This window comes from Bubalus kerabau, chromosome 7 (assembly GCF_029407905.1).
Source record: "Bubalus kerabau isolate K-KA32 ecotype Philippines breed swamp buffalo chromosome 7, PCC_UOA_SB_1v2, whole genome shotgun sequence".
NCBI lineage: Eukaryota > Metazoa > Chordata > Mammalia > Artiodactyla > Bovidae > Bubalus > Bubalus kerabau.
In genome coordinates, this window is record NC_073630.1 from 20188048 (window position 1) to 20209490 (window position 21443).

At 35.7% G+C, this 21443-nt stretch overlaps 1 protein-coding gene across 9 annotated transcripts in view; it reads left to right on the top strand.

Moving 5' to 3' along the window:
- Window positions 1–21443, top strand: part of RAP1GDS1 (Rap1 GTPase-GDP dissociation stimulator 1) — a 151028-nt gene that overhangs the window by 114421 nt on the left and 15164 nt on the right. For 8 of the 9 annotated variants that reach the window (XR_008716777.1, XM_055587757.1, XM_055587758.1 and 5 more), the window contains 6 exons: window positions 3853–3978; window positions 16912–17055; window positions 17521–17652; window positions 18813–18947; window positions 20158–20283; window positions 21019–21158. Coding sequence is in view for 8 of the 9 variants with exons in the window: in XM_055587757.1 (XP_055443732.1) it covers window positions 3853–3978; window positions 16912–17055; window positions 17521–17652; window positions 18813–18947; window positions 20158–20283; window positions 21019–21158 (803 nt within the window). In the remaining variant the exon portion in view is untranslated. The remainder of the gene's footprint in view (window positions 1–3852; window positions 3979–16911; window positions 17056–17520; window positions 17653–18812; window positions 18948–20157; window positions 20284–21018; window positions 21159–21443) is intronic. The other variant, XM_055587753.1, reaches the window with a different exon arrangement.

The window sequence follows — 21443 nt, forward strand, 5'->3', positions numbered from 1 at the left end:
CAGTAAAATGAAGAGAGAAATATTTACAGAAGTAAAGCAAAAAGCAAGGGTACGGAAAATAGAGGATCAGTCCAAGAGTTTTAGAAAGCGATAAATAGGAAAAAATTGCTGAATAAACCCAAGTGTCACAGAACTCAAATAAATATTTCTCCAGATTGGAAGAATCTTATCAAATGACAGCCTAGTGGATGAAATTCGGTCCCCAGACCACGGCACATCAATGTGAAATTTTAGAATAATGGGGACAAAGGGAACATTTTATAGAATTCCAGAGAGAGAGAGAGAGGAAGGAAAAAAGTTACATAGAAAAAAGGTTGTGAATCAGTAGACATCAGATGTATCAAAACAACACTGGTAACCAAAAGAAAAGGGAATGTTGTTGCCTTCAAGATTTGAGGAAATATTATTTCCAGTATAGAATTCTATATGCAAATCATCAAGTCAAGTGTGAGGTTACAGTAGGGACAGTGTTAAACATGAACCTCTCAGAAAATTGGTATCCTTTATATCTTTCCTGGAAGCTTCTGGAAGGTGTGTTCCAATGAAACAAGGGATATAAATAATAAGACTAAATAGGAATCAGGAGACAGGAGATTCAACAGGAAAATAGAAGTTTCTAGTAGTATAGTGACATACAGCCCCAAATTTCCTGTTTTCAAAGAGCAACCAGTCCAGATTGGGGAAACTTACACGAGATGAAATTAATTGAGCACCTAAAGAGAGCGTGCTTATTAAGAAAAAAATCAGACAACTGATGGAAAGTTTGGAGTTGAATTAATAAGTACATTGAAAGCTAATGAGAAAAAAAAAAAAACTAATTCCAAGGAAATAGAAGTAACCCCAGGCCAAATGAAACAGTATATTATTGAGACACTAATTATTTCAAACCAAAATTACAGTATAATTACATTGTAAAGATGTAGGTTATTGTGGAGACATGAAAAGGAGAAAGCTAGTGCTTCATCTTTCATAGTGAAAGGTCAATCAAAAATACCTAAAACTAAAAGCAAAAATTGTCAATACAAAATGTTATTTAAAGATTTGTAGGTAAATACCAGTGAATTAGCTGAAAGAGCTTTATGTGCTTGTTTTTGAAGAAGAAATGGGAAAGGGAGACTGGATTCTGCTGTTAATATAAGTATTAGAATTAACTCTTTAAATTTGTATATAATTTTGTTAAAAAATAAACGCTTAAGGGGGGACTTCCCTGGCTGTCCAATAGTTAAGACTTCACCTTCTGATGCAGGGGGTGCGGGCTTAGTTCCTGGCTGGGAAGCTGAGACCCCTCATGCCTCACAGCAAAAAAAAAAAAAAAAACAGGAGCAGTATTGTAACAAATTCAATAGAGACTTTTTAAAAAATGGTCCACATTAAAAAAAAAAAAAAAAACTTTAAAAAATAAACCCTTAGGAAAAAATCCTTCTTGCTGAAAGTCTGTTAAGGATCTGTGGCATTTAAATCAAATATAATGTCCAGATCACAGATCATGCTGTCTTTTCTCCGTACCCACCTACAGGATATGATCAGGTTTTCTTCATGAATTCCTGTATTAATCATGGTGCATTGTTCCCTGTGCTGGCAAATGGACTGAATTACTTAACGGTGATTTGGTTTCAGTTTAATAAGTGGAAAAATAAACTATGGATTGGAAAAAAGTGCTACAACTTTTTAAAAAAGAGTTAAGAGTACATAACTAGATAAATGATGTCTATTTCATCTATAATTTTATGTTTCATTTATTTGAAGAATTGTGAGAAACAGAAGAGCAACCACAAATGTTGAGGAGTTAAATCATTCCTGTTTAAATCAAACTAACTTTTTAGGGTAAGGTGTGATGTTTGTAAAATTTGATCTCTGAGGGTTTAGGTAGCTTATTAGAAAAGACACTCCACCCTTGCTCTTTTTTTGTAGCACTAAGGAATCTTAGAAGTCTTGGAGAGGATTCTCATCATTTAGGCATAGATCTGGTACATGTGCCAAAAGCAGGGTAACAGTAGCGTAAATCAAAACTGTTTTAAGCAATATAAATATTTGTTTCTCCATTTTCTTTTAAAGTTGAATTTGTAATATTTTTTATTTGATATTGGCAGAGATTTACCAGAAACGAGAGAATAGAATGTAACTCTTGCATTTGTTTACTTGTTTTTTCCAACATTCAAAATCAACACATTTCTTTTGAACACTTGCTCTGTACTAGGCACCACACTGTATACTGTGTTCGTGGTAGTCATGCTCTCAGGCAGCTTATATTTTAGTAGGTGATGTGGAAACTTATTTCTAAGATGAACTTATAAATAAGCATGTAATTGTAAGTTACAATAATTGCTAGTATGGGGACATAATTGAATGAGGTAAGGAAGGAATTTAAATTACAGATGTACATTCTAGGTGGGAAGGAACATTTCAGACAGTTAAAATTTCTAAATATTTATCTTCTTCAAACAGTGTACTTTACCTTTCTCAGAAAGTTGCTGGTGGATGCCTCCACTGAAACTAAAAAACTGAATGTGAATGAACATAGATAATAGAGTATCTAATACAGGAAGGAGAAGAAAATATCCATCAAGATGATGAAAAAGAAATTCCAGGATGTCGGTGTGCCCAGCCAACATGGAGAGCAAGCAGTCTCAACTAGATTGGTTGATTCTCTGAGAGAAACTTTTAGATAAATTGATAGGATATCTGACACAGCAGAAGAACTGAGAATCAGAAAGGAAACAGAATGGATTCTGGTTGTATTTTGGAGGTAGATTGATAGATTTTGGTTATTCTTTGGATACACTGAGTAAGAACAAGTGAGCAGTGACCCTCAGGTTTCTGCCTATGTGGCAGGTGGGTAGATGGCATGTTTATTCACTAAATTAAGGAAGTCTGGAGAAAGAACAGAGATATCAGAATATCAAAAGTCTACCTTAGGCATGGTGTTTGGATGCTAGAAAGATATTCAAATGGAGATGTCAAATGGCCATTTAAATAGCCTGGAGTTAAGAAGAGGGCTAGAGATATGATTATATAAGCATCAACATATAGGTGGTATTTTTATGCTATGGAAAAAAATTAGATTGCCTGGGATGAGAGTAAGTATCAAGGTAAGAAAGCCGAAGATGAAGTCTTAAGGAACTAGAATTTATACAGGTCTGGTGGAAAGGAGGAGCACGCAAAGGAGACTGCAGAATGTAGAGGCGGGCCAAAACTGGTCTGAGGTGGGTTTAGGTATGCCTGTGAGTCGAGGAAGTAGAGACGGTGCATGTAGACAGTGCTGTCAAGACACTTGTTTGTGAAATTCAACAGACTGGATGGTAGCTTCATGAAAGTGGAGTAAAGGGATGGTATTTGGTTTTAATATTGCTTTTTTTGTGAGAAATATTAGAGCATATTTAAATGCTGAGGATGAAGCTCTAGAATGAAAGGTTGGAGGTGGTGAAGAGACAAGAAAGAAGGCATGTCAGGGACAGTGTGAAAGTATACCACTCTAATGGTATAAAGACAAGTCACCTTTAATTCAGCCATGTGAAATGCAATCTGTTATGAGTAATTTTTCTTCTTTGGCTAAAAGCCTTGAAACTATGAATTTATAACAGTAATTTTACCATTGCTATGGTTACCTATATGTTATGCTAGCAAACATTTTTTTTATAGCCTTGAATATAATTGGGTCAGAACATCTTAAAGCTTTAGACATTTTTCCTCTACAGAGGCATTAAAAAAAAAAAAAAGGACTGTTTCTGTATTTGAAGAGTGTTTGCATTTATCAGTAATGATACAAAATGACCAAGCATTGAAAGTAATAGAAAAAAATTTCTGTGCTTAATTTTGTTTTTTTACTTTAAATTTTCCTCTTATTTTTTACAGAGTCAAGTAAAGAACAGTTTGCCAGCACAAACATTGCTGAAGAGCTGGTGAAACTCTTCAAGAAACAAATAGAACATGATAAGAGGGAAATGGTTTTTGAAGTTCTTGCTCCATTGGCAGAAAATGGTGAGAAAATAAATGCACCCCTTGATTTCTGATCATGTAGGCTTTTTCCATTTTTTCTAATATTATTTAATTGCCAGCTATTTAACTCAAATTCCTTTCTTTTATTAATGATGCGATATAAGTTTTATTTTGGATATCTCTAACTTCAGCCACATTATCTATCTCATAAGTATAAGTATATTGGCCAAAACTATTTTCCAAATTTCTTTGATTTTAAAATCTTGGGAAAGGCGGTTCTGTAGGTTACACATTCTTATGCCAGTCTGGAAAAGGCAGCTGAGAGGCTCTACTCCACTTACATACCCTTGCAGGGCAAAGGCCATAAAAGTTGGAGCACCCAGCCTACCAACGGTGTGGACACTGAGGATGAGGCTCTAGCGTGAGAGGTTGGAGGCGGTGAAGAGGCAAGAGGGAATGAGGAGGGCCTTTAAAAGAGGCATGTCAGGGACAGTGTGAAGTATACCACATTAATGTATAAAGTAGTCTTTATACCAGTTAGCAAAGAATCTTAAGGGATACACTCTAGGAATAAGAGGGAACCAGAGGAAACAAACCATCCCATAATAATTTTTCAAATACAGTGTCTAGCACATAATCAGAGAGGACGTGAGGAGATAAGACATTGTAAGCAAGAATCAGCACAAAGAACAGGCAACAAATACCCAGATACTGGAATTATTAGACGTTGACTCAAAACAGGTATGCTTATTATGTTCAAAGAGTTAAAAACAAACTTGAAAATTTTAGATAGAAACTAGAAACTATAAAAAGTAGAATAGCTGATTTGAAAAGGGAATAATTGGAAATTCCTGAATTGAGAAATACAACAAAAATTAACCTAATAGATGACTTTGATGGCAGATTAAATATAGTTAAATTAGAGAACCAGTGAACTGGAAGACAGAATGGAAGGAAATCCAGAATGAAATCCAGAGAAAGAAAAGGACCAATATACATAAAAGAGAATAAGAGGGAAAGGGACTCATATACATTTTTTGGAGTCCCAGAAAGAAGGGAGATGGGAGGGTAGAAGTTTGAAGAGATTTTGGCAGAGCACTTGTCAAAAATTACGAAAGATATCAAGGATTTAAGAACCCCAATAATTTTAAAACATTCAAAGAAATATACATTTAGATATGTCATATTGAAATTGAAAAAAAATATATATATATATAAAAGGACAGAATTTTAAAATTAGCCAGGAGAAAAATAGATTACCTCAAAAGAGGCAAAAGTTTGACTGCTAACTTCTTGACAGTCTCAAAGAAAGCCAGATGACAGACATGTTCTGTGTGCTGAAAGAAAATAAATACAACCTAAAATTCTAATCCCACCGTAACTAACTATCAGAACTGAAAGCAAATGAAGATGTTTTCAGATTAGAAACTGTGAAAGTTCACCACCAACATATTCTCACTAAAAGGAAATTATAAAGGATTTTTGTAGATAAAAGGAAAATGCTGCTGCTACTGCTAAGTCACTTCAGTCGTGTCCGACTCTGTGCGACCCCATAGACGGCAGCCCACCAGGCTCCGCCATCCCTGGGATTCTCCAGGCAAGAACACTGGAGTGGGTTGCCATTTCCTTCTCCAATGCGTGAAAGTGAAAAGTGAAAGGGAAGTCGCTCAGTCGTGTCCGGCTCTTAGCAACCCCATGGACTGCAGCCTACCAGGCTCCTCCATCCATGGGATTTTCCAGGCAACAGTACTGGAGTGGGGTGCCACTGCCTTCTCCAAAAGGAAAATGATTCCCCCCCAAAAAGTAAACTGAGTCCAGAAAGAAGGTGCAGGGGAGGAAAAAGAAGTCAAAAAAAAAAAAAAAAAGGCAGTAAATATGTATGTAAATCTCATGAATGTTGAATATACAAAAGATTAAAAATAATTCATTGTGAAATTTAAAGTGTGTGTGTGTATATATATATGTATATATATTTTATATACCACAAAATGGAGGAGGCAGGAGGAGAAGGGGACGACATAGGATGAGATGGTTGGATGGCATCACCGACTTGATGGACATGAGTTTGAGCAAGCTCTGGGAATTGGTGATGGACAGGGACGCAAAGAGTCAGACACGACTGAGCAACTGAACTGAACCACAAAATGAGTGTATAAATCTGGAGGGACATAAAAGTGAAGAGTTCCAAGACACTTGTATTATCTGGAAGAAACTACCATTAGATTCTGATTAATGATTCCAAATTTTAAGGTGAACTAGAATAATTTTTAAAACCAAATGCAACTAATGGAAAGATTTATGGAAAGAATTTTTTTAAATACAGCATCAACTAACAGAAGAACAGAAAGCAAAGGGAACATGGAACAGGAGGTAAAAATAGGGATGAAAAGATATACTAGATTTATGACACAGTATTTTGGTAATTACATTAAATGTATGTGCCCTAAATGCTTTAGTTAAAATTATGACCAACTGTTAACTGAATTTTTAAAAACCAACTAAACAAGCAATACTTCTTAAGTATGGGGAGATTTAAAGGACTGAAAAAATACACCATTCAAAGTTGAAAAAGGCCGAGATAGTCATATTATCAGTACTATCAGGTAAAATAGACATTACTGTTAAAAAAACTTGCTAGAGATAAAGAAGGTGACGTTATCATGATGAAAGATCCAGTTCACTTGGAAGCTATAAAAATACATATTATCCCAAAAGATTAAAAGCAAAAGTATTCAGAACCATGAGGACAACTACACATCCACAAATATCATAGGGCAAATAGACTTCTAAAAAATAATAGTATAGAAAATGTGGACAACAAGATTATGAAAATTGATTTAATGGACATACTTGGAACCCTGCACCTTGCTTCAGAGCCCTTGCAAGTACATATGAAACATTAAAATGTGTATACTTCTCATGGAAAAAATTTTAACAAAGAATTGCCATTTTAGAGTATGTTAGAGTTTTTTTTTCCCCCTAATAATGAAAAATGAGAATGAAAACACTATCTCAAATCTTTTATGATGCATGTAAAGCCATACTTAAAGCAATCTTTTTTTTCGCTTTAAAAGTATATAATGGAAAATGAAAAAAGCTAAAATCAATAAGCTCAGTTTTAATCTCAGGAATTAGTGAAGAAAAACATAAATGAAACCCAGAGAAAGTAGAAGGAAGGAAACACAAAGAACTGAAATTAAGGAGATAGAAAATATGTAACACAATATAAGCATATACTTGCCAATGTTGAGTCTGAAAAGATGTCATAGAATTGGTAAATCCCTAGTAAGATTAATCAGGAAAAAAAAAAAGAGGGAAGGTACAAATAACCAGAATCAAGAAAATAGATCTCATTACAGATATTACAGATACTAGAAGAATGTTATAAAAATTTGATGCCCATACATTTTCAAGTATGGGTGACACAAGAATAGAAAAGTCGAGTAATCTTACCTTAAATTCTTTCAAGGAATAGGAAACGCAGATATGCTCACTCATGTATTTTGTGAAGCTAATAAAATACCATCAAAAACCATAGTAGAATAAAAATTAAAGGCCAGTCTCACCATGAACACAGATCCAAATTCCCATAAACCTTTAGCAAACAATTTCCAATAATATATTTAAAAATTAATCATCATACTAAATTGGATTTATTCTGGAAATGTAGTTTATTATTCTAAATGCAATCAAAATATTTAATCACATTAAAACTTAATAAAGGGGAAAATCATATGATCTTCAATTCAGTTGCTCAGTCATGTCTGACTCTTTGTGACCCCATGGACTGCAGCACACCACGTCCCCCTGTCCATCACCAACTCCTGGAGTTTACCCAAACTCATGTCCATTGAGTCGGTGATACCATCCAACCATCTCATCCTCTGTCATCCCCTTCTCCTCTCATCTTCAATCTTTCCCAGCATTAGGGTCTTTTCACATAAGTCAGCTCTTCGCATCAGGTGGCCAAAGTATTAGAGTTTCAGCTTCAACATCAGTCCTTCCAGTGAATATTCAGGACTGATCTCCTTTAGGATGGACTGGTTGGATCTCCTTGCAGTTCAAGGGACTCTCAAGAGTCTTATCCAATACTACAGTTTAAAAGCATCAATTCTTCGACACTCAGCTTTCTTTATAGTTCAACTCTCACATCTGTACATGACTACTAGAAAAACCATAGCCTTGACTAGACAGACCTTTGTTGGCAAAGTAATGTCTTTGCTTTTTAATATGCTGTCTAGGTTGGTCATAACCTTCCTTCCAAGGAGTAAGCGTCTTTTAATTTCATGGCTGCAGTCACCATCTACAGTGATTTTGGAGCCCCAAAAAATAAAGTCTGACACTTTTTCCCCATCTATTTGCCATGAAGTGATGGGACCAGATGCCATGATCTTCGTTTTCTGAATGTTGAGCTTTAAGCCAACTTTTTCACTCTCCTCTTTCACTTTCATCAAGAGGCTTTTTAGTTCCTCTTCATTTTCTGCCATAAGGGTGGTGTCATCTGCATATCTGAGGTTACTGATATTTCTCCCAGCAATCTTGATTCTAGCTTGTGCTTCTTCCAGCCCAGCATTTCTCATGATGTACTCTGCATAAAAGTTAAATAAGCAGGGTGACAATATACAGCCTTGGCGTACTCCTTTTCCTATTTAGAACCAGTCTGTTTTTCCATGTGCAGTTCTAACTGTTGCTTCCTGACCTGCATACAGATTTCTCAAGAGGCAGGTCAGGTGGTCTGGTATTCCCATCTCTTTCAGAATTTTCCACAGTTTATTGTAATCCACACAGTCAAAGGCTTTGGCATAGTCAATAAAGCAGAAATAGATATTTTCTTGAACTCTCTTGCTTTTTTGATGATCCAGCAGATGTTGGCAATTTGATCTCTGGTTCCTCTGCCTTTTCTAAAACCAGCTTGAACATCTGGAAGGTCACAGTTCATGTATTGTTGAAGCCTGGCTTGGAGAATTTTGAGCATTACTTTACTAGTGTGTGAGATGAGTGCAATTGTATGATCTTATCATCCAGAAAAATCATTTCATAAGATTAAGCATCCGTATATGGTTTTTAAAAACTTCAGAAACCGTTACTAGAAGAGAGTGAAGAGAATATATAACCCGAATTCTATAGAAAACTTCATACTCAGTGGTAAAACAAAAAGCATTCCTTCTAAAGTTGGGAATGAGAAAGGTCATCCCCATTTTTATTTCTTATTGTATTGTAGAAACTATCCAGTGCTATATAAAAAAGAAATAAAAGATATTGGAAGGAAATAAGCTATCATTTTTCATAGATGATATGATTACATCCAGAATACAAAAGAATAGGTTAATCTTGAAAATTAGAATTTGGGTTGCTAGCCAAAACAAAAAAAAAAATCTGAAAACCCAAAGCATTGTATTTTTACATACCAGCAAAAACAGAAAATACATTTTAAAAATACATTGTTTACTATAGTATAAAAAACAAAATATTTAAGGGAATTCCTTGGTATTCCAATGGTTAGGACTCTGTGCTTTCACTGCTGGGGGCCCTGAATTTGATCCCTGGTCTGGGAGCTAAGACCCTGCAAGCTGAGTGGCTTTAAAAAAAAAAAAAAGAGAGAAGTACTTCAGAATAGATTAATAAAAGATGTCTAAGATCTCTGGCAGAAAAGTGTAGAAAATCATTAAGAGAAACTAAGATCTAAATAAACAGAAAGCTATATGTATTCTGTAATGATGTTATATCGCCCCATACTGATCTGAAGACTTAACTGCAGTTCTCATCAAAATCCCAAAGACCAGGAATAGCCAAGATAATGTGAACAAGATCAAGGGAGCAGAACTGGTTTTACTTCATAACAATAAAATATTGTTTACTTCATAACAATCAGAATGAAACAAGTAAAACTCTATTGTATTTAAAAGCAATGTAGTATTGGTTCAAAGATGGACAGGAAGACCGGTGGAACAGGATAACCCAGAAACAAATGGATGCATTAGTAGATGTCTGTTTTACTAAGAAAAAAAGGTACCACTATGGAGCTATATGGAAAGGACAGTTTGTTAAATAAATGGTGCTGCTAAGTCACTTCAGTCGTGTCCGACTCTGTGCGACCCCATACACGTCAGCCCACCAGGCTCCCCCGTCCCTGGGATTCTCCAGGTAAGAACACTGGAGTGGGTTGCCATTTCCTTCTCCAATGCATGAAAGTTAAAAGTGAAAGTGAACTCGCTCAGTCTTGTCCCACTCTTAGCAACCCCATGGACTGCAACCTTCCAGGCTCCTCTGTCCATGGGATTTTCCAGGCAAAAGTACTGAAGTGGGGTGCCATTGCCTTCTCTGTTAAATGGTGCTAGAAATGTACAAAATACAATTGGAGACACACATACAATCCCACTTTTTACTATTTTAAAAATTTCATTTCAGATACATTATTGAACGTAAAAGTTGAAATAAGAAAGTTTGTCTTAAAACATGAGATAGGAGAATATCATCACAGGCTTGAATACAGAAAATTTTCTTATGTCACAAAAAGCTTAACTAAAAGGAAAAAATGATAAATTTGGTTATTTTAAAAATAAAAATTTGAGAAAAGCATGACAGTAGATGAGCTGATATTTACAACACATGTAACCAGCAGAAGGCTGATGTGTACAAAATGTAGAAAAACATGCCCAAATCATTAAGAAACATGTAGAAAATTCAGTGGTGAAAATGTGCAAATGATTTGAGAAGGCCCTTGACAAAAGATAAAATCCAAGTAGCTAATGAACACGTGAAAATACGCTGAACTCATTAAAAATTAGGGAATGCAATATAAAACCACAATAAAATACCACTCTGTACTCACTGGGAAAAATGGTATTACCAAGTGTTGACGACGTGTGGAACAGTGAAACTCATTAAATGCTGATGGGACTATAAATTGGTACAATTTGGAGAACAGTATCTATGGAGTTAGAGATGCGTGTTCCCAGTGATCCAGAAATACTGCTGTTAGGTGTATACCCAGAAACGTGTTCGTGTACACCAGGAGCCATTCCGGGAATGTCCATAACAGCATTGTTTATAATAATGAAATATTTAAACAACTTGGATCCACTAACAGTAGAATAACATGGAATATCCATATTATGGAAAAATACACAGTTACAGAAAGGAATGAAGATCAGATCAGATCAGTGGCTCAGTCGTGACCGACTCTTTGCGACCCCATGAATCGCAGCACGCCAGGCCTCCCTGTCTATCACCAACTCCCAGAGTTCACTGAGACTCACGTCCATTGAGTCAGTGATGCCATCCAGCCATCTCATCCTCTTGTCGTCCCCTTCTCCTCTTGCCCCCAATCCCTCCCAGCATCAGAGTCTTTTCCAGTGAGTCAACTCTTCACATGAGGTGGCCAAAGTACTGGAGTTTCAGCTTTAGCATCATTCCTTCCAAAGAACACCCAGGACTGATCTCCTTCAGAATGGACTGTTTGGATCTCCTCGCAGTCCAAGGGACTCTCAAGAGTCTCCTCCAACACCACAGTTCAAAAGCATCAATTCTTCGGTGTTCAGCCTTCTTTACAGTCCAACTCTCACATCCATACATGACCACAGGAAAAACCATAGCCTTGACTAGATGGACCTTTGTTGGCAACATAATGTCTCTGCTTTTGAATATGCTATCTAAGTTGGTCATAACTTTCCTTCCAAGGAGTAAGCGTCTTTTAATTTCATGGCTGCAGTCACCATCTGTAGTGATTTTGGAGCCTAGAAAACAAAGTCTGACACTGTTTCCCCATCTATTTCCCGTTAAGTGATGGGACTGGATGCCATGATCTTCGTTTTCTGAATGTTGAGCTTTAAGCCAACTTTTTCACTCTCCACTTTCACTTTCATCAAGAGGCTCTTTAGTTCCTCTTCACTTTCTGCCATGAGGGTGGTGTCATCTGCATATCTGAGGTTATTGATATTTCTCCCGGCAATCTTGATTCCAGCTTATGTTTCTTCCAGTCCAGCGTTTCTCATGATGTACTCTGCATAGAAGTTAAATAAGCAGGGTGACAACATACAGCCTTGATGTACTCCTTTTCCTATTTGGAACCAGTCTGTTGTTCCATGTCCAGTTCTAACTGTTGCTTCCTGACCTGCATACATATTTCTCAAGAGGCAGGTCAGGTGGTCTGGGATTCCCATCTCATTCAGAATTTTCCACAGTTTAATGTGATCCACACAGTCAAAGGCTTTAGCGTAGTCAATAAAGCAGAAATAGATGTTTTTCTGGAACTCTCTTGCTTTTTCCATGATCCAGCGGATGTTGGCAATTTGATCTCTGGTTCCTCTGCCTTTTCTAAAACCAGCTTGAACATCTGGAAGTTCACGGTTCACATATTGCTGACACCTGGCTTGGAGAATTTTGAGCATTACTACTAGCGTGTGAGATGAGGGCAATTGTGCGGTAGTTTGAGCATTCTTTGGCATTGCCTTTCTTTGGGATTGGAATGAAAACTGACCTTTTCCAGTCCTGTGGCCACTGCTGAGTTTTCCAAATTTGCTGGCATAGTGAGTGCAGCACTTTCACAGCATCATCTTTCAGGATTTGGAATAGCTCAACTGGAATTCCATCACCTCCACTAGCTTTGTTCGTAGTGATGCTTTCTAAGGCCCACTTGACTTCACATTCCAGGATGTCTGGCTCTAGGTCAGTGATTACACCATCGTGATTATCTGGGTCGTGAAGATCTTTTTTGTACAGTTCTTCTGTGTATTCTTGCCATCTCTTCTTAATATCTTCTGCTTCTGTTATGTCCATACCATTTCTGTCCTTTATCGAGCCCATCTTTGCATGAAATGTTCCTTTGGTATCTCTGATTTTCTTGAAGAGATCCCTAGTCTTTTCCCATTCTGTTTTCCTCTATTTCTTTGCATTGATCGCTGAAGAAGCGATCTTTCTTATCTCTTCTTGCTATTCTTTGGAACTCTGCATTCAGATGTTTATATCTTTCCTTTTCTCCTTTGCTTTTTGCTTCTCTTCTTTTCACAGCTATTTGTAAGGCCTCCCCAGACAGCCATTTTGCTTTTTTGCATTTCTTTTCCATGGGGATGGTCTTGATCCCTGTCTCCTGTACAATGTCACGAACCTCATTCCATAGTTCATCAGGCACTCTATCTATCAGATCTAGGCCCTTAAATGTATTTCTCACTTCCACTGTATAATCATAAGGGATTTGATTTAGGTCATACCTGAATGGTCTAGTGGTTTTCCCTACTCTCTTCAATTTAAGTCTGAACTTGGCAATAAGGAGTTCATGGTCTGAGCCACAGTCAGCTCCTGGTCTTGTTTTTGCTGACTGTATAGAGCTTCTCCATCTTTGGCTGCAAAGAATATAATCAATCTGATTTTGGAGTTGACCATCTGGTGATGTCCATGTATAGAGTCTTCTCTTGTGTTGTTGGAACAGGGTGTTTGTTATGACCAGTGCATTTTCTTGGCAAAACTCTATTAGTCTTTGCCCTGCTTCATTTCGTATTCCAAGGCCAAATTTGCCTGTTACTCCAGGTGTTTCTTGACTTCCTACTTTTGCATTCCAGTCCCCTATAATGAAAAGGACATCTTTTTTGGGTGTTAGTTCTAAAAGGTCTTATAGGTCTTCATAGAACCGTTCAATTTCAGCTTCTTCAGCGTTACTGGTTGGGGCATAGACTTGGATCACTGCGATATTGAATGGTTTGCCTTGGAAACGAACAGAGATCATTCTGTCGTTTTTGAGATTGCATCCAAGTACTGCATTTCAGACTCTTTTGTTGACCATGATGGCCACTCCATTTCTTCTGAGGGATTCCTGCCCGCAGTAGTAGATATAATGGTCATCTGAGTTAAATTCACCCATTCCAGTCCATTTCAGTTTGCTGATTCCTAGAATGTCGACATTCACTCTTGCCATCTCTTGTTTGACCACTTCCAATTTGCCTTGATTCATGGACCTGACATTCCAGGTTCCTATGCAATATTGCTCTTTACAGCATCGGACCTTGCTTCTATCACCAGTCACATCCACAGCTGGGTATTCTTTTGCTTTGGCTCCATCCCTTCATTCTTTCTGGAGTTATTTCTCCACTGATCTCCAGTAGCATATTGGGCACCTACTGACCTGGGGAGTTTCTCTTTCAGTATCCTATCATTTTGCCTTTTCGTACTGTTCATGGGGTTCTCAAGGCAAGATTACTGAAGTGGTTTGCCATTCCCTTCTCCAGTGGACCACATTCTGTCAGATCTCTCCACCATGACCCACCCATCTTGGATTGCCCTATGGGCAATAGTGTAGATGAGCCCTATAAACATATTAAAAAGCCAGCACTGAAAAATATATGATTCCATTTATGTGAAGTTTCAAAAAAAGCTAAAATTAAGCTATAGTTTTTTAGGAATGATTATTTGGTGAAACTGTAGAAGTATGGATAAGTATGGATATGTATGGATATGGTTACCTTTAAAAATCAGGGTAGGGATTTGAAAGGGATGGATATGTGACAGGAAGAAGTCACAGGGGTTTCTCGAGTTGTTGGTAATGGATTTATTGATTTAGGTGATAGTTCTGTGGTTATTTAATGTATTTAATAATAATAGTTGATTAAGTGTAACGTAAGGGCTTCCTTGATAGCTCAGTTGGTAAGAATCCACCTGCAATGCAGAAGACAACCCTGGTTCGATTCCTGGGTCGGAAAGATCCGCTGCAGAAGGGATAGGCTACCCACTCCAGTATTCTTGGGCTTTCCTTGTGGCTCAGCTGGTGAAGAATCCATCTGCAATGTGGGAGACCTGGCTTTGATCCCTAGGTTGGGAAGATCCCCTAGAGAAGGGAAAGGCTACCCACTCCAGTATTCTGGCCTAGAGAATTCTGTGGACTGTATAGTCCATGGGGTCACAAAGAGTCAGACACAGCTGAGCAACTTTCACACTTAAGCATAACGTATATTTATGCTCTTTGTTGAATTTGTGGGATTTTTCCACCACTTAGAAAAGATTTTTAAATATACATTCATAAAGATATACACATGCATATATATATAAACCATGATACATAAATGGTAGTGATATAAGTAGATGTCCTTGGGCAGAATGGTACTGATAAAAGTGTGCTAGGCTGTCTTCTTTGGCAGCATGCCTTGCTAATCCTTTTTAATAAGGCATTTTAAGCATCCCATATATATATGTGATTACAGTTAAACTGTGAGAAGAAAGATCTCATAGTTTAACCTTAGCACATGTTATGTTTTCTGCGTGCCTTAGATCTTATGGGAGAAATTTATTTTTCATCTCATTTGGTGGTTTGGCCAAATAGGAAATTTTCATTCTGACCTTCAGGTAGTTTTATGCCAGAGAACGACCTGTAATCTTCCTTGTAGTATTTCATAATAACTGTTTTTATTTATTTGTTTTGTTCTCCACTATCTTCACTTGTGTTTTATAACTGTGACGTGGACTGAATGATAACTTTGAACATTTGTCTCTGGACCATCCTTAGCATATCATCCTTGGTTTTCCTTGTATGCAAAGGAGAGTAATTCCAACATTTAAACTGGGATTTCTATAATTCAAGGTTTTTTGTATTTTTTAAGGCTTTTTCGTCATGGCTTTCAGTTCTAGTCACCACATATTTCTAGTTCTGTCATTCTGTAACCAAGGAAACGCCCTACTTTCAGCATGGCACAGCGCAAGTATACCTTTAAAAAAAAAATTCCAGGTTGAATATTCTGTGTATTCTGAAATAATATGCCAAAGAAGATCAGTGGTCCTAGTGATAGGGAAAAAAGGGCCAAATTTTTACACATTAAAATGGTCTGAAAGAAAAAGTCTTAAGTTTGGAAAAAAAAAAAAAGGTCTGTTTCTCCCAAATAACAAGCTTACACTATAGATATAGCCCTTGCTATAGATATATGCATATACAGCTTAGAGAAACTGAAGACTAAAATAAAATCCAACTAAAAAATAAAATTTAAGTTTGAAAATATATGTGTAGCTAATGTATTTCTAAGGTCAGTTGATCAACATTTATCTTAAGGAGTATCAAATATACCCAAAATACTTAAGTAGACCAATTTAGGTTAACACACAAGGATGAATGAAGTATATACAATATCTGCTGAATTGGGGGAGACAGATATGAATGTGAATATAAAATCTTCAGTGAAATATGTTCTATAATGAAAGAATATTTAAGATATTAGTATAAACAATATTGATTCCATAGACAAATATAGTTTGCTATGAAGATAGTGTTTTAAAATACAATTTGGATGTAAAATCTGTCTAAAATTCCTTAGTTATCCATCAAAAAATTTCAAAGTTATTTTTCTTTCCACTTTTATTATGAAAATTTAAGAACCTATTCAAACGTAGAGCAACTATAATATAATGAACCACGTTCCCATCACTTGAGGAAGCTTCAAATTAATGAAGACCTGAAGCTCTTTTTTAAAACATGACTTTTCAAAGTTCAGAAAGTTACAAATTAACTGCCCTAGAAAAATAACAGTGTACAAATGTGAATTCAAATATGCATACTTTGTGATATACTTTGAAATTTACTAATACCTCTTTTCAGTATCTTGGTATTCAAACTCCATTAGTGGATATATTTTAACTATATCATCTGTGTATGTTTTATCTTAAACAGTGTGGGATATTTTATAGTGTTGCCTTTTAAATGTGAGTATAATCTCTAGAATAACAGTAGATACTACTTGCCTTCAGAGCTGAGAATCAATTTGTTTAGGTGCTGCCAGACATTGTAAAAAGTGACATAATATCAAATGGAAAGATGAAATAAAGCTCTTGTGTATTTAAGCTGCACTGTCTGATACTTCCTTTTGAAACTCAAATCTTCAAAGGAGTATTATCTAAATCATGTACTTTCTTGGTGTCTTATAATTCTTAACAATAAATTGCTTATACCAGAACTCTTATTTCATCTTAAATTTTGGTTATTTTGTTCACATTATTCTTTAGATGCTATTAAACTACAGCTCGTTGAATCAGGCCTGGTAGAATGTCTACTGGAGATTGTTCAGCAGAAAGTGGATAGTGACAAAGAGGAGGATATTGCTGAGCTCAAAACTGCTTCGGATCTAATGGTTTTATTACTTCTTGGAGGTGAGTTGTAATTTATGCCAATAAAAGAACATGACTGTCAGATTTTTTAAAATGTATTATCTCTTTTATAAATACTTCATTAGGCATTTTCTCTCATTTTCCTGTCACATTTAATCTTGTTGACGTGATGATTTTGAAACACATCATAAAGAGAACTAGAGATAATGAACCTGGACAGGCGGAGTCTTTACTATCTTACAACAGTATTTAAAGAACTGTCATTTAGAAGAGACAGCTATGATGCCAAAGGTCTAAAAGCTAGATGGCTGCTTGGGATTTAGAACAGAAAAATTCTAAACCCTTTTGTCCAGTCTCTACTGAAAGTTTATTATAAAAAGAGCTATTACTTCTCCCTTTATGAATTGTGGATTGTGAAGTATATGATTTCCCAGTTGGGTATTCAGTTAAGAATATGGATGTGTCACTCCTAAGTATTTCCCTTGAATCTGTTTCATTTATCTCTAGATGAATCCATGCAGAAATTGTTTGAAGGAGGAAAAGGTAATGTGTTTCAAAGGGTACTATCTTGGATTCCATCAAATAACCACCAGCTACAGCTTGCTGGAGCATTGGCAATTGCAAATTTTGCCAGAAATGGTAAGCATATTAGTTCATTCTTATTCTATATTTTAGAATTATGCTTTGCCATAACATGTACTAAACCTAGAACCGTTCAGAAGTGTATGCAGAATCTGTGTGTACTACTACCTTAGTTTTTCAGAAATATGAAATACTAATAGCGGCTTGCCCAACAAATTACATGTTTTATGCACTTCAACTAAGAGCTGATAGTTTAAAGATAATGAACAGTGACTTAGAAGTCCTTCTTTTTGAATACTCTACACTTCAGAGATGAATACTTTAGTCCTATGCTAATATACTTCTGATCTAGAAGGATCTGCTCTTTGGATTTAGATTTTATTTTGGATTTAATAATCTGAGTATTCATTATTGTGCCTCAGTTTATACTCTTATGTGTACAAAACTTAAGTGTGGGTGATCTACTGGTTTAGGCTGGAATATTTACTTAAATAATACTTCAGAAGCACCAGGCCTTCGTGTATATTTCTGAAGTCTGATACTTCTGCTGTTCATTCTAGAAACTTATTCTTATACTGTGTCTAGGAAATATGAGTTACTTTTATTTTTAATTTGATTTTATTTGAATCTTAACTCTTGTTATAGCGTGTTTTAATAATGACTTATTCCATTTTTCCTTCTTTTTGGGGACCATCATTAGCTCCTTAATGATGAAAATAAGACTTGCAAAATATTGATAATTCATGAAGCTAAATGGGGGTTAAATAGTAATTCATTATAATATTCTGTTTTATAAATGTTTAAGAAATTCTTCTTTAAAAATAATTTAAATATCAACCATGATAACAAAATGTAGAGTACTGTTACTGTAACATTGGCAGAACACTGGCATACTACATTATAAATGGAAACAATCGGGGGACATGATAAGCACGTGGTTTCTACTTACTCATCTTCTGACATACTGTCAGGATCTCAGCTAGAGATTTTTGGGGCCAATTTTAAAAATTTTATCTATTTTAAGAATCTTAGAATCAGACTTCTCACTCAGTAAACAAACAAAAATCTCATAAATCTAATGTGAGAAAGAGATGGAATTCATTTTATTTTTCTGTTGCTTCATTTTCCTTAATGTAGATAATGGGCTGGCATGAGTATTACAAAATATTTATAAATATTTGTAAAGACAGGAAAAAATGTTCTCTGTTGTTATTTAGATGGAAATTGTATCCATATGGTAGACAATGGAATTGTAGAAAAACTTATGGATTTATTGGACAGACACGTAGAAGACGGAAACGTAACTGTTCAGCATGCAGCACTAAGTGCCCTCAGAAACCTAGCCATCCCAGGTAAGTCTTAAGAATGGGAGCCAACTGTGTAAGAGAGAAAATCTATTGTTTTGGAAAGATATTTACTTTATGTGGTTTGTGGACCTACCCTGACCAAGAAAAGAAAACTTCATAGTCTTCAGATTGCTTACATTTTTCTTACTCATAAATGGAGATTATATGTTAAAGACATTTTCTGAAACTACACAAGCACAATCTTCCTTTTTCAGATTATTCAAATATTCTATTACGTTTTGTGAACTCCCAGATTTTCATCATACTGTATAGTTAAGATTTTTAAAGCATCTTCAGTTGAGGTAAGGTAATGATATCAATTCATAGAATCCCCTAAAGATGACTTTTAAGAATTTTTTTTCCCTGCAAGCAGACGTGAAATGTTTTCCTTTTGAACTTTTTGTATTGGGCTACTGCCAATTAGCAGTGTTATGCTGGTTTCAGGTGAACAGGAAAGGGACTCAGCCATACATATACATGTAGCCATTCTCCCCCAAAACCCGCTCACATCCAAGCTGCCACATAACATTGAGCAGAGTTCCACGTGCTGTACAGTAGGTCCTTGTTGGTTATCCATTTTAAATATAACAGTGGGTACAGACATACAGGTTTTTTTTTTAACTAGCCTTAATGTGCCTTTTTGGATTACTAGTCTTTCAAAATAACATTATCATGGGAAATAATACAGGATATAGTTAAAACTATCCTGTTATTCTACTTTCTAATGTTAAATTTCTGGTTAGGTAAAAATAGTGTAACATATGAAAATGCAATCAATATAAAATAAATTTGTTTCATGTAGCAGATTAAGACTGCTTATTGTCTGTAATATCTATATTAACACACTTGGGTCAAGGATAGAGACATTAAAAAGAGACATTTATTAAAGTTGAGGAATCATGCTTTTTGTAAATATGAAGGCAACATTGTCAGATTTCCTTTACAAATTATTAGTTTTTTTTATTAGATTTTAAAAGCCAGTAAATGTGATTTTGTATGTTGTGCTTCTGTAGACAGAGGATATTTATCCCCCAGACCTCTCATTCCCAATCCCATTCTTAAAGTTAATAGAAAAGTAATACAACTGTTTTTAGGTAGAAGAATGTAACATGGAGCCTTAAAGCTAATAAGACACTCAAAAATTATATTGAATGATTATCATCAAAAATGCTAACATAATTTTAGCCAGTCTCTCTCTTTTTCTCTCTCTCTGTAGTTGTAAATAAAGCAAAGATGTTATCAGCTGGAGTCACGGAGGCAGTTTTGAAATTCCTTAAATCTGAAATGCCGCCGGTTCAGTTCAAACTCTTGGGAACATTAAGAATGTTAATAGATGCGCAAGGTAAGAGAAATTCTTTCCTAAGGTGTATGTTTTGTATGAAAAAGGGCCTGTTTTTAGCTTTCAGAATTAATGTAATCATAGAGATAAGTAGCAAATAAAAGGCAAAAGAGATTGGTTTTAGATCCCCATTAATTAATTTCCATGGTTGTTATAATTGACTTTAAATGGAATTTATATTGCACTTCTCTTCATTTGTAGGTATAATCTAGGTTTTGGATTGATTAACAGTTCTCGGAGGAATTTTTATGTTTTGGCATTTTCTATACTGATTTTACTTTGTCTTCAAAATCATTGTTTCAATACAGACAGACAAAAAATTTTTTAATTTGTTTTACAAACAGGGAGATCATGTTTCTGTTTACAGAAACAGTAATGAAAACTAATCCTTGGAATGAGTTATATGTATTTATTTCTAAATTCTAAACTTTTTGTATATTGATTCCGTAGAGTACTGCTGAAAACTCTTTGGTACAGTTTTCCAGAGTACTAACAGACTACCAGGCTGAGCCAAAAGAGTATAAAGTGATTTCATTTTTTATATAAAAGTCCATAATTTTATATAAAAAATCTCAATAATCCATTAGATACAGAGTATTTTGTAGTTCTTATTTAACAAAATTGTTGTGTTCTGGTTTTTAGACCTGTAATTTTCCTTTACACTCTTAAATCTTTAGCTGTTTTAGTTGATGGCCTTTTAGTGATTCATTCCTTTGTGGTTTGCCTTCTTTCCTATAGCAGAAGCTGCTGAACAACTGGGAAAAAATGTTAAATTAGTGGAACGTTTGGTGGAGTGGTGTGAAGCCAAAGATCATGCTGGTGTGATGGGAGAGTCAAACAGACTACTCTCTGCCCTCATACGACACAGTAAATCAAAAGTAAGTCTGAGGAAACCATTCATTTATTTATGAAACAGATTAAAAGAAGATGGCAAGAAAAAAATCTTAAAGGTACCCCTTGTCTTGAGTAAATCTCCTTCATATAAATAATTGACTTCACGACAGTAGCTATTCCAGCTGGTTGGTCACAGGAATGTTCCTCCCCATCACATGTTATCTCTTGGTATCTTTCCCTGGAGCAAAAACAGCTGGTAACTTGGCCCTTCCTACCACCTGTCTCACCTAGAGCAGCCTGAAAGCCCATCCATTTCATTGACACCAGTA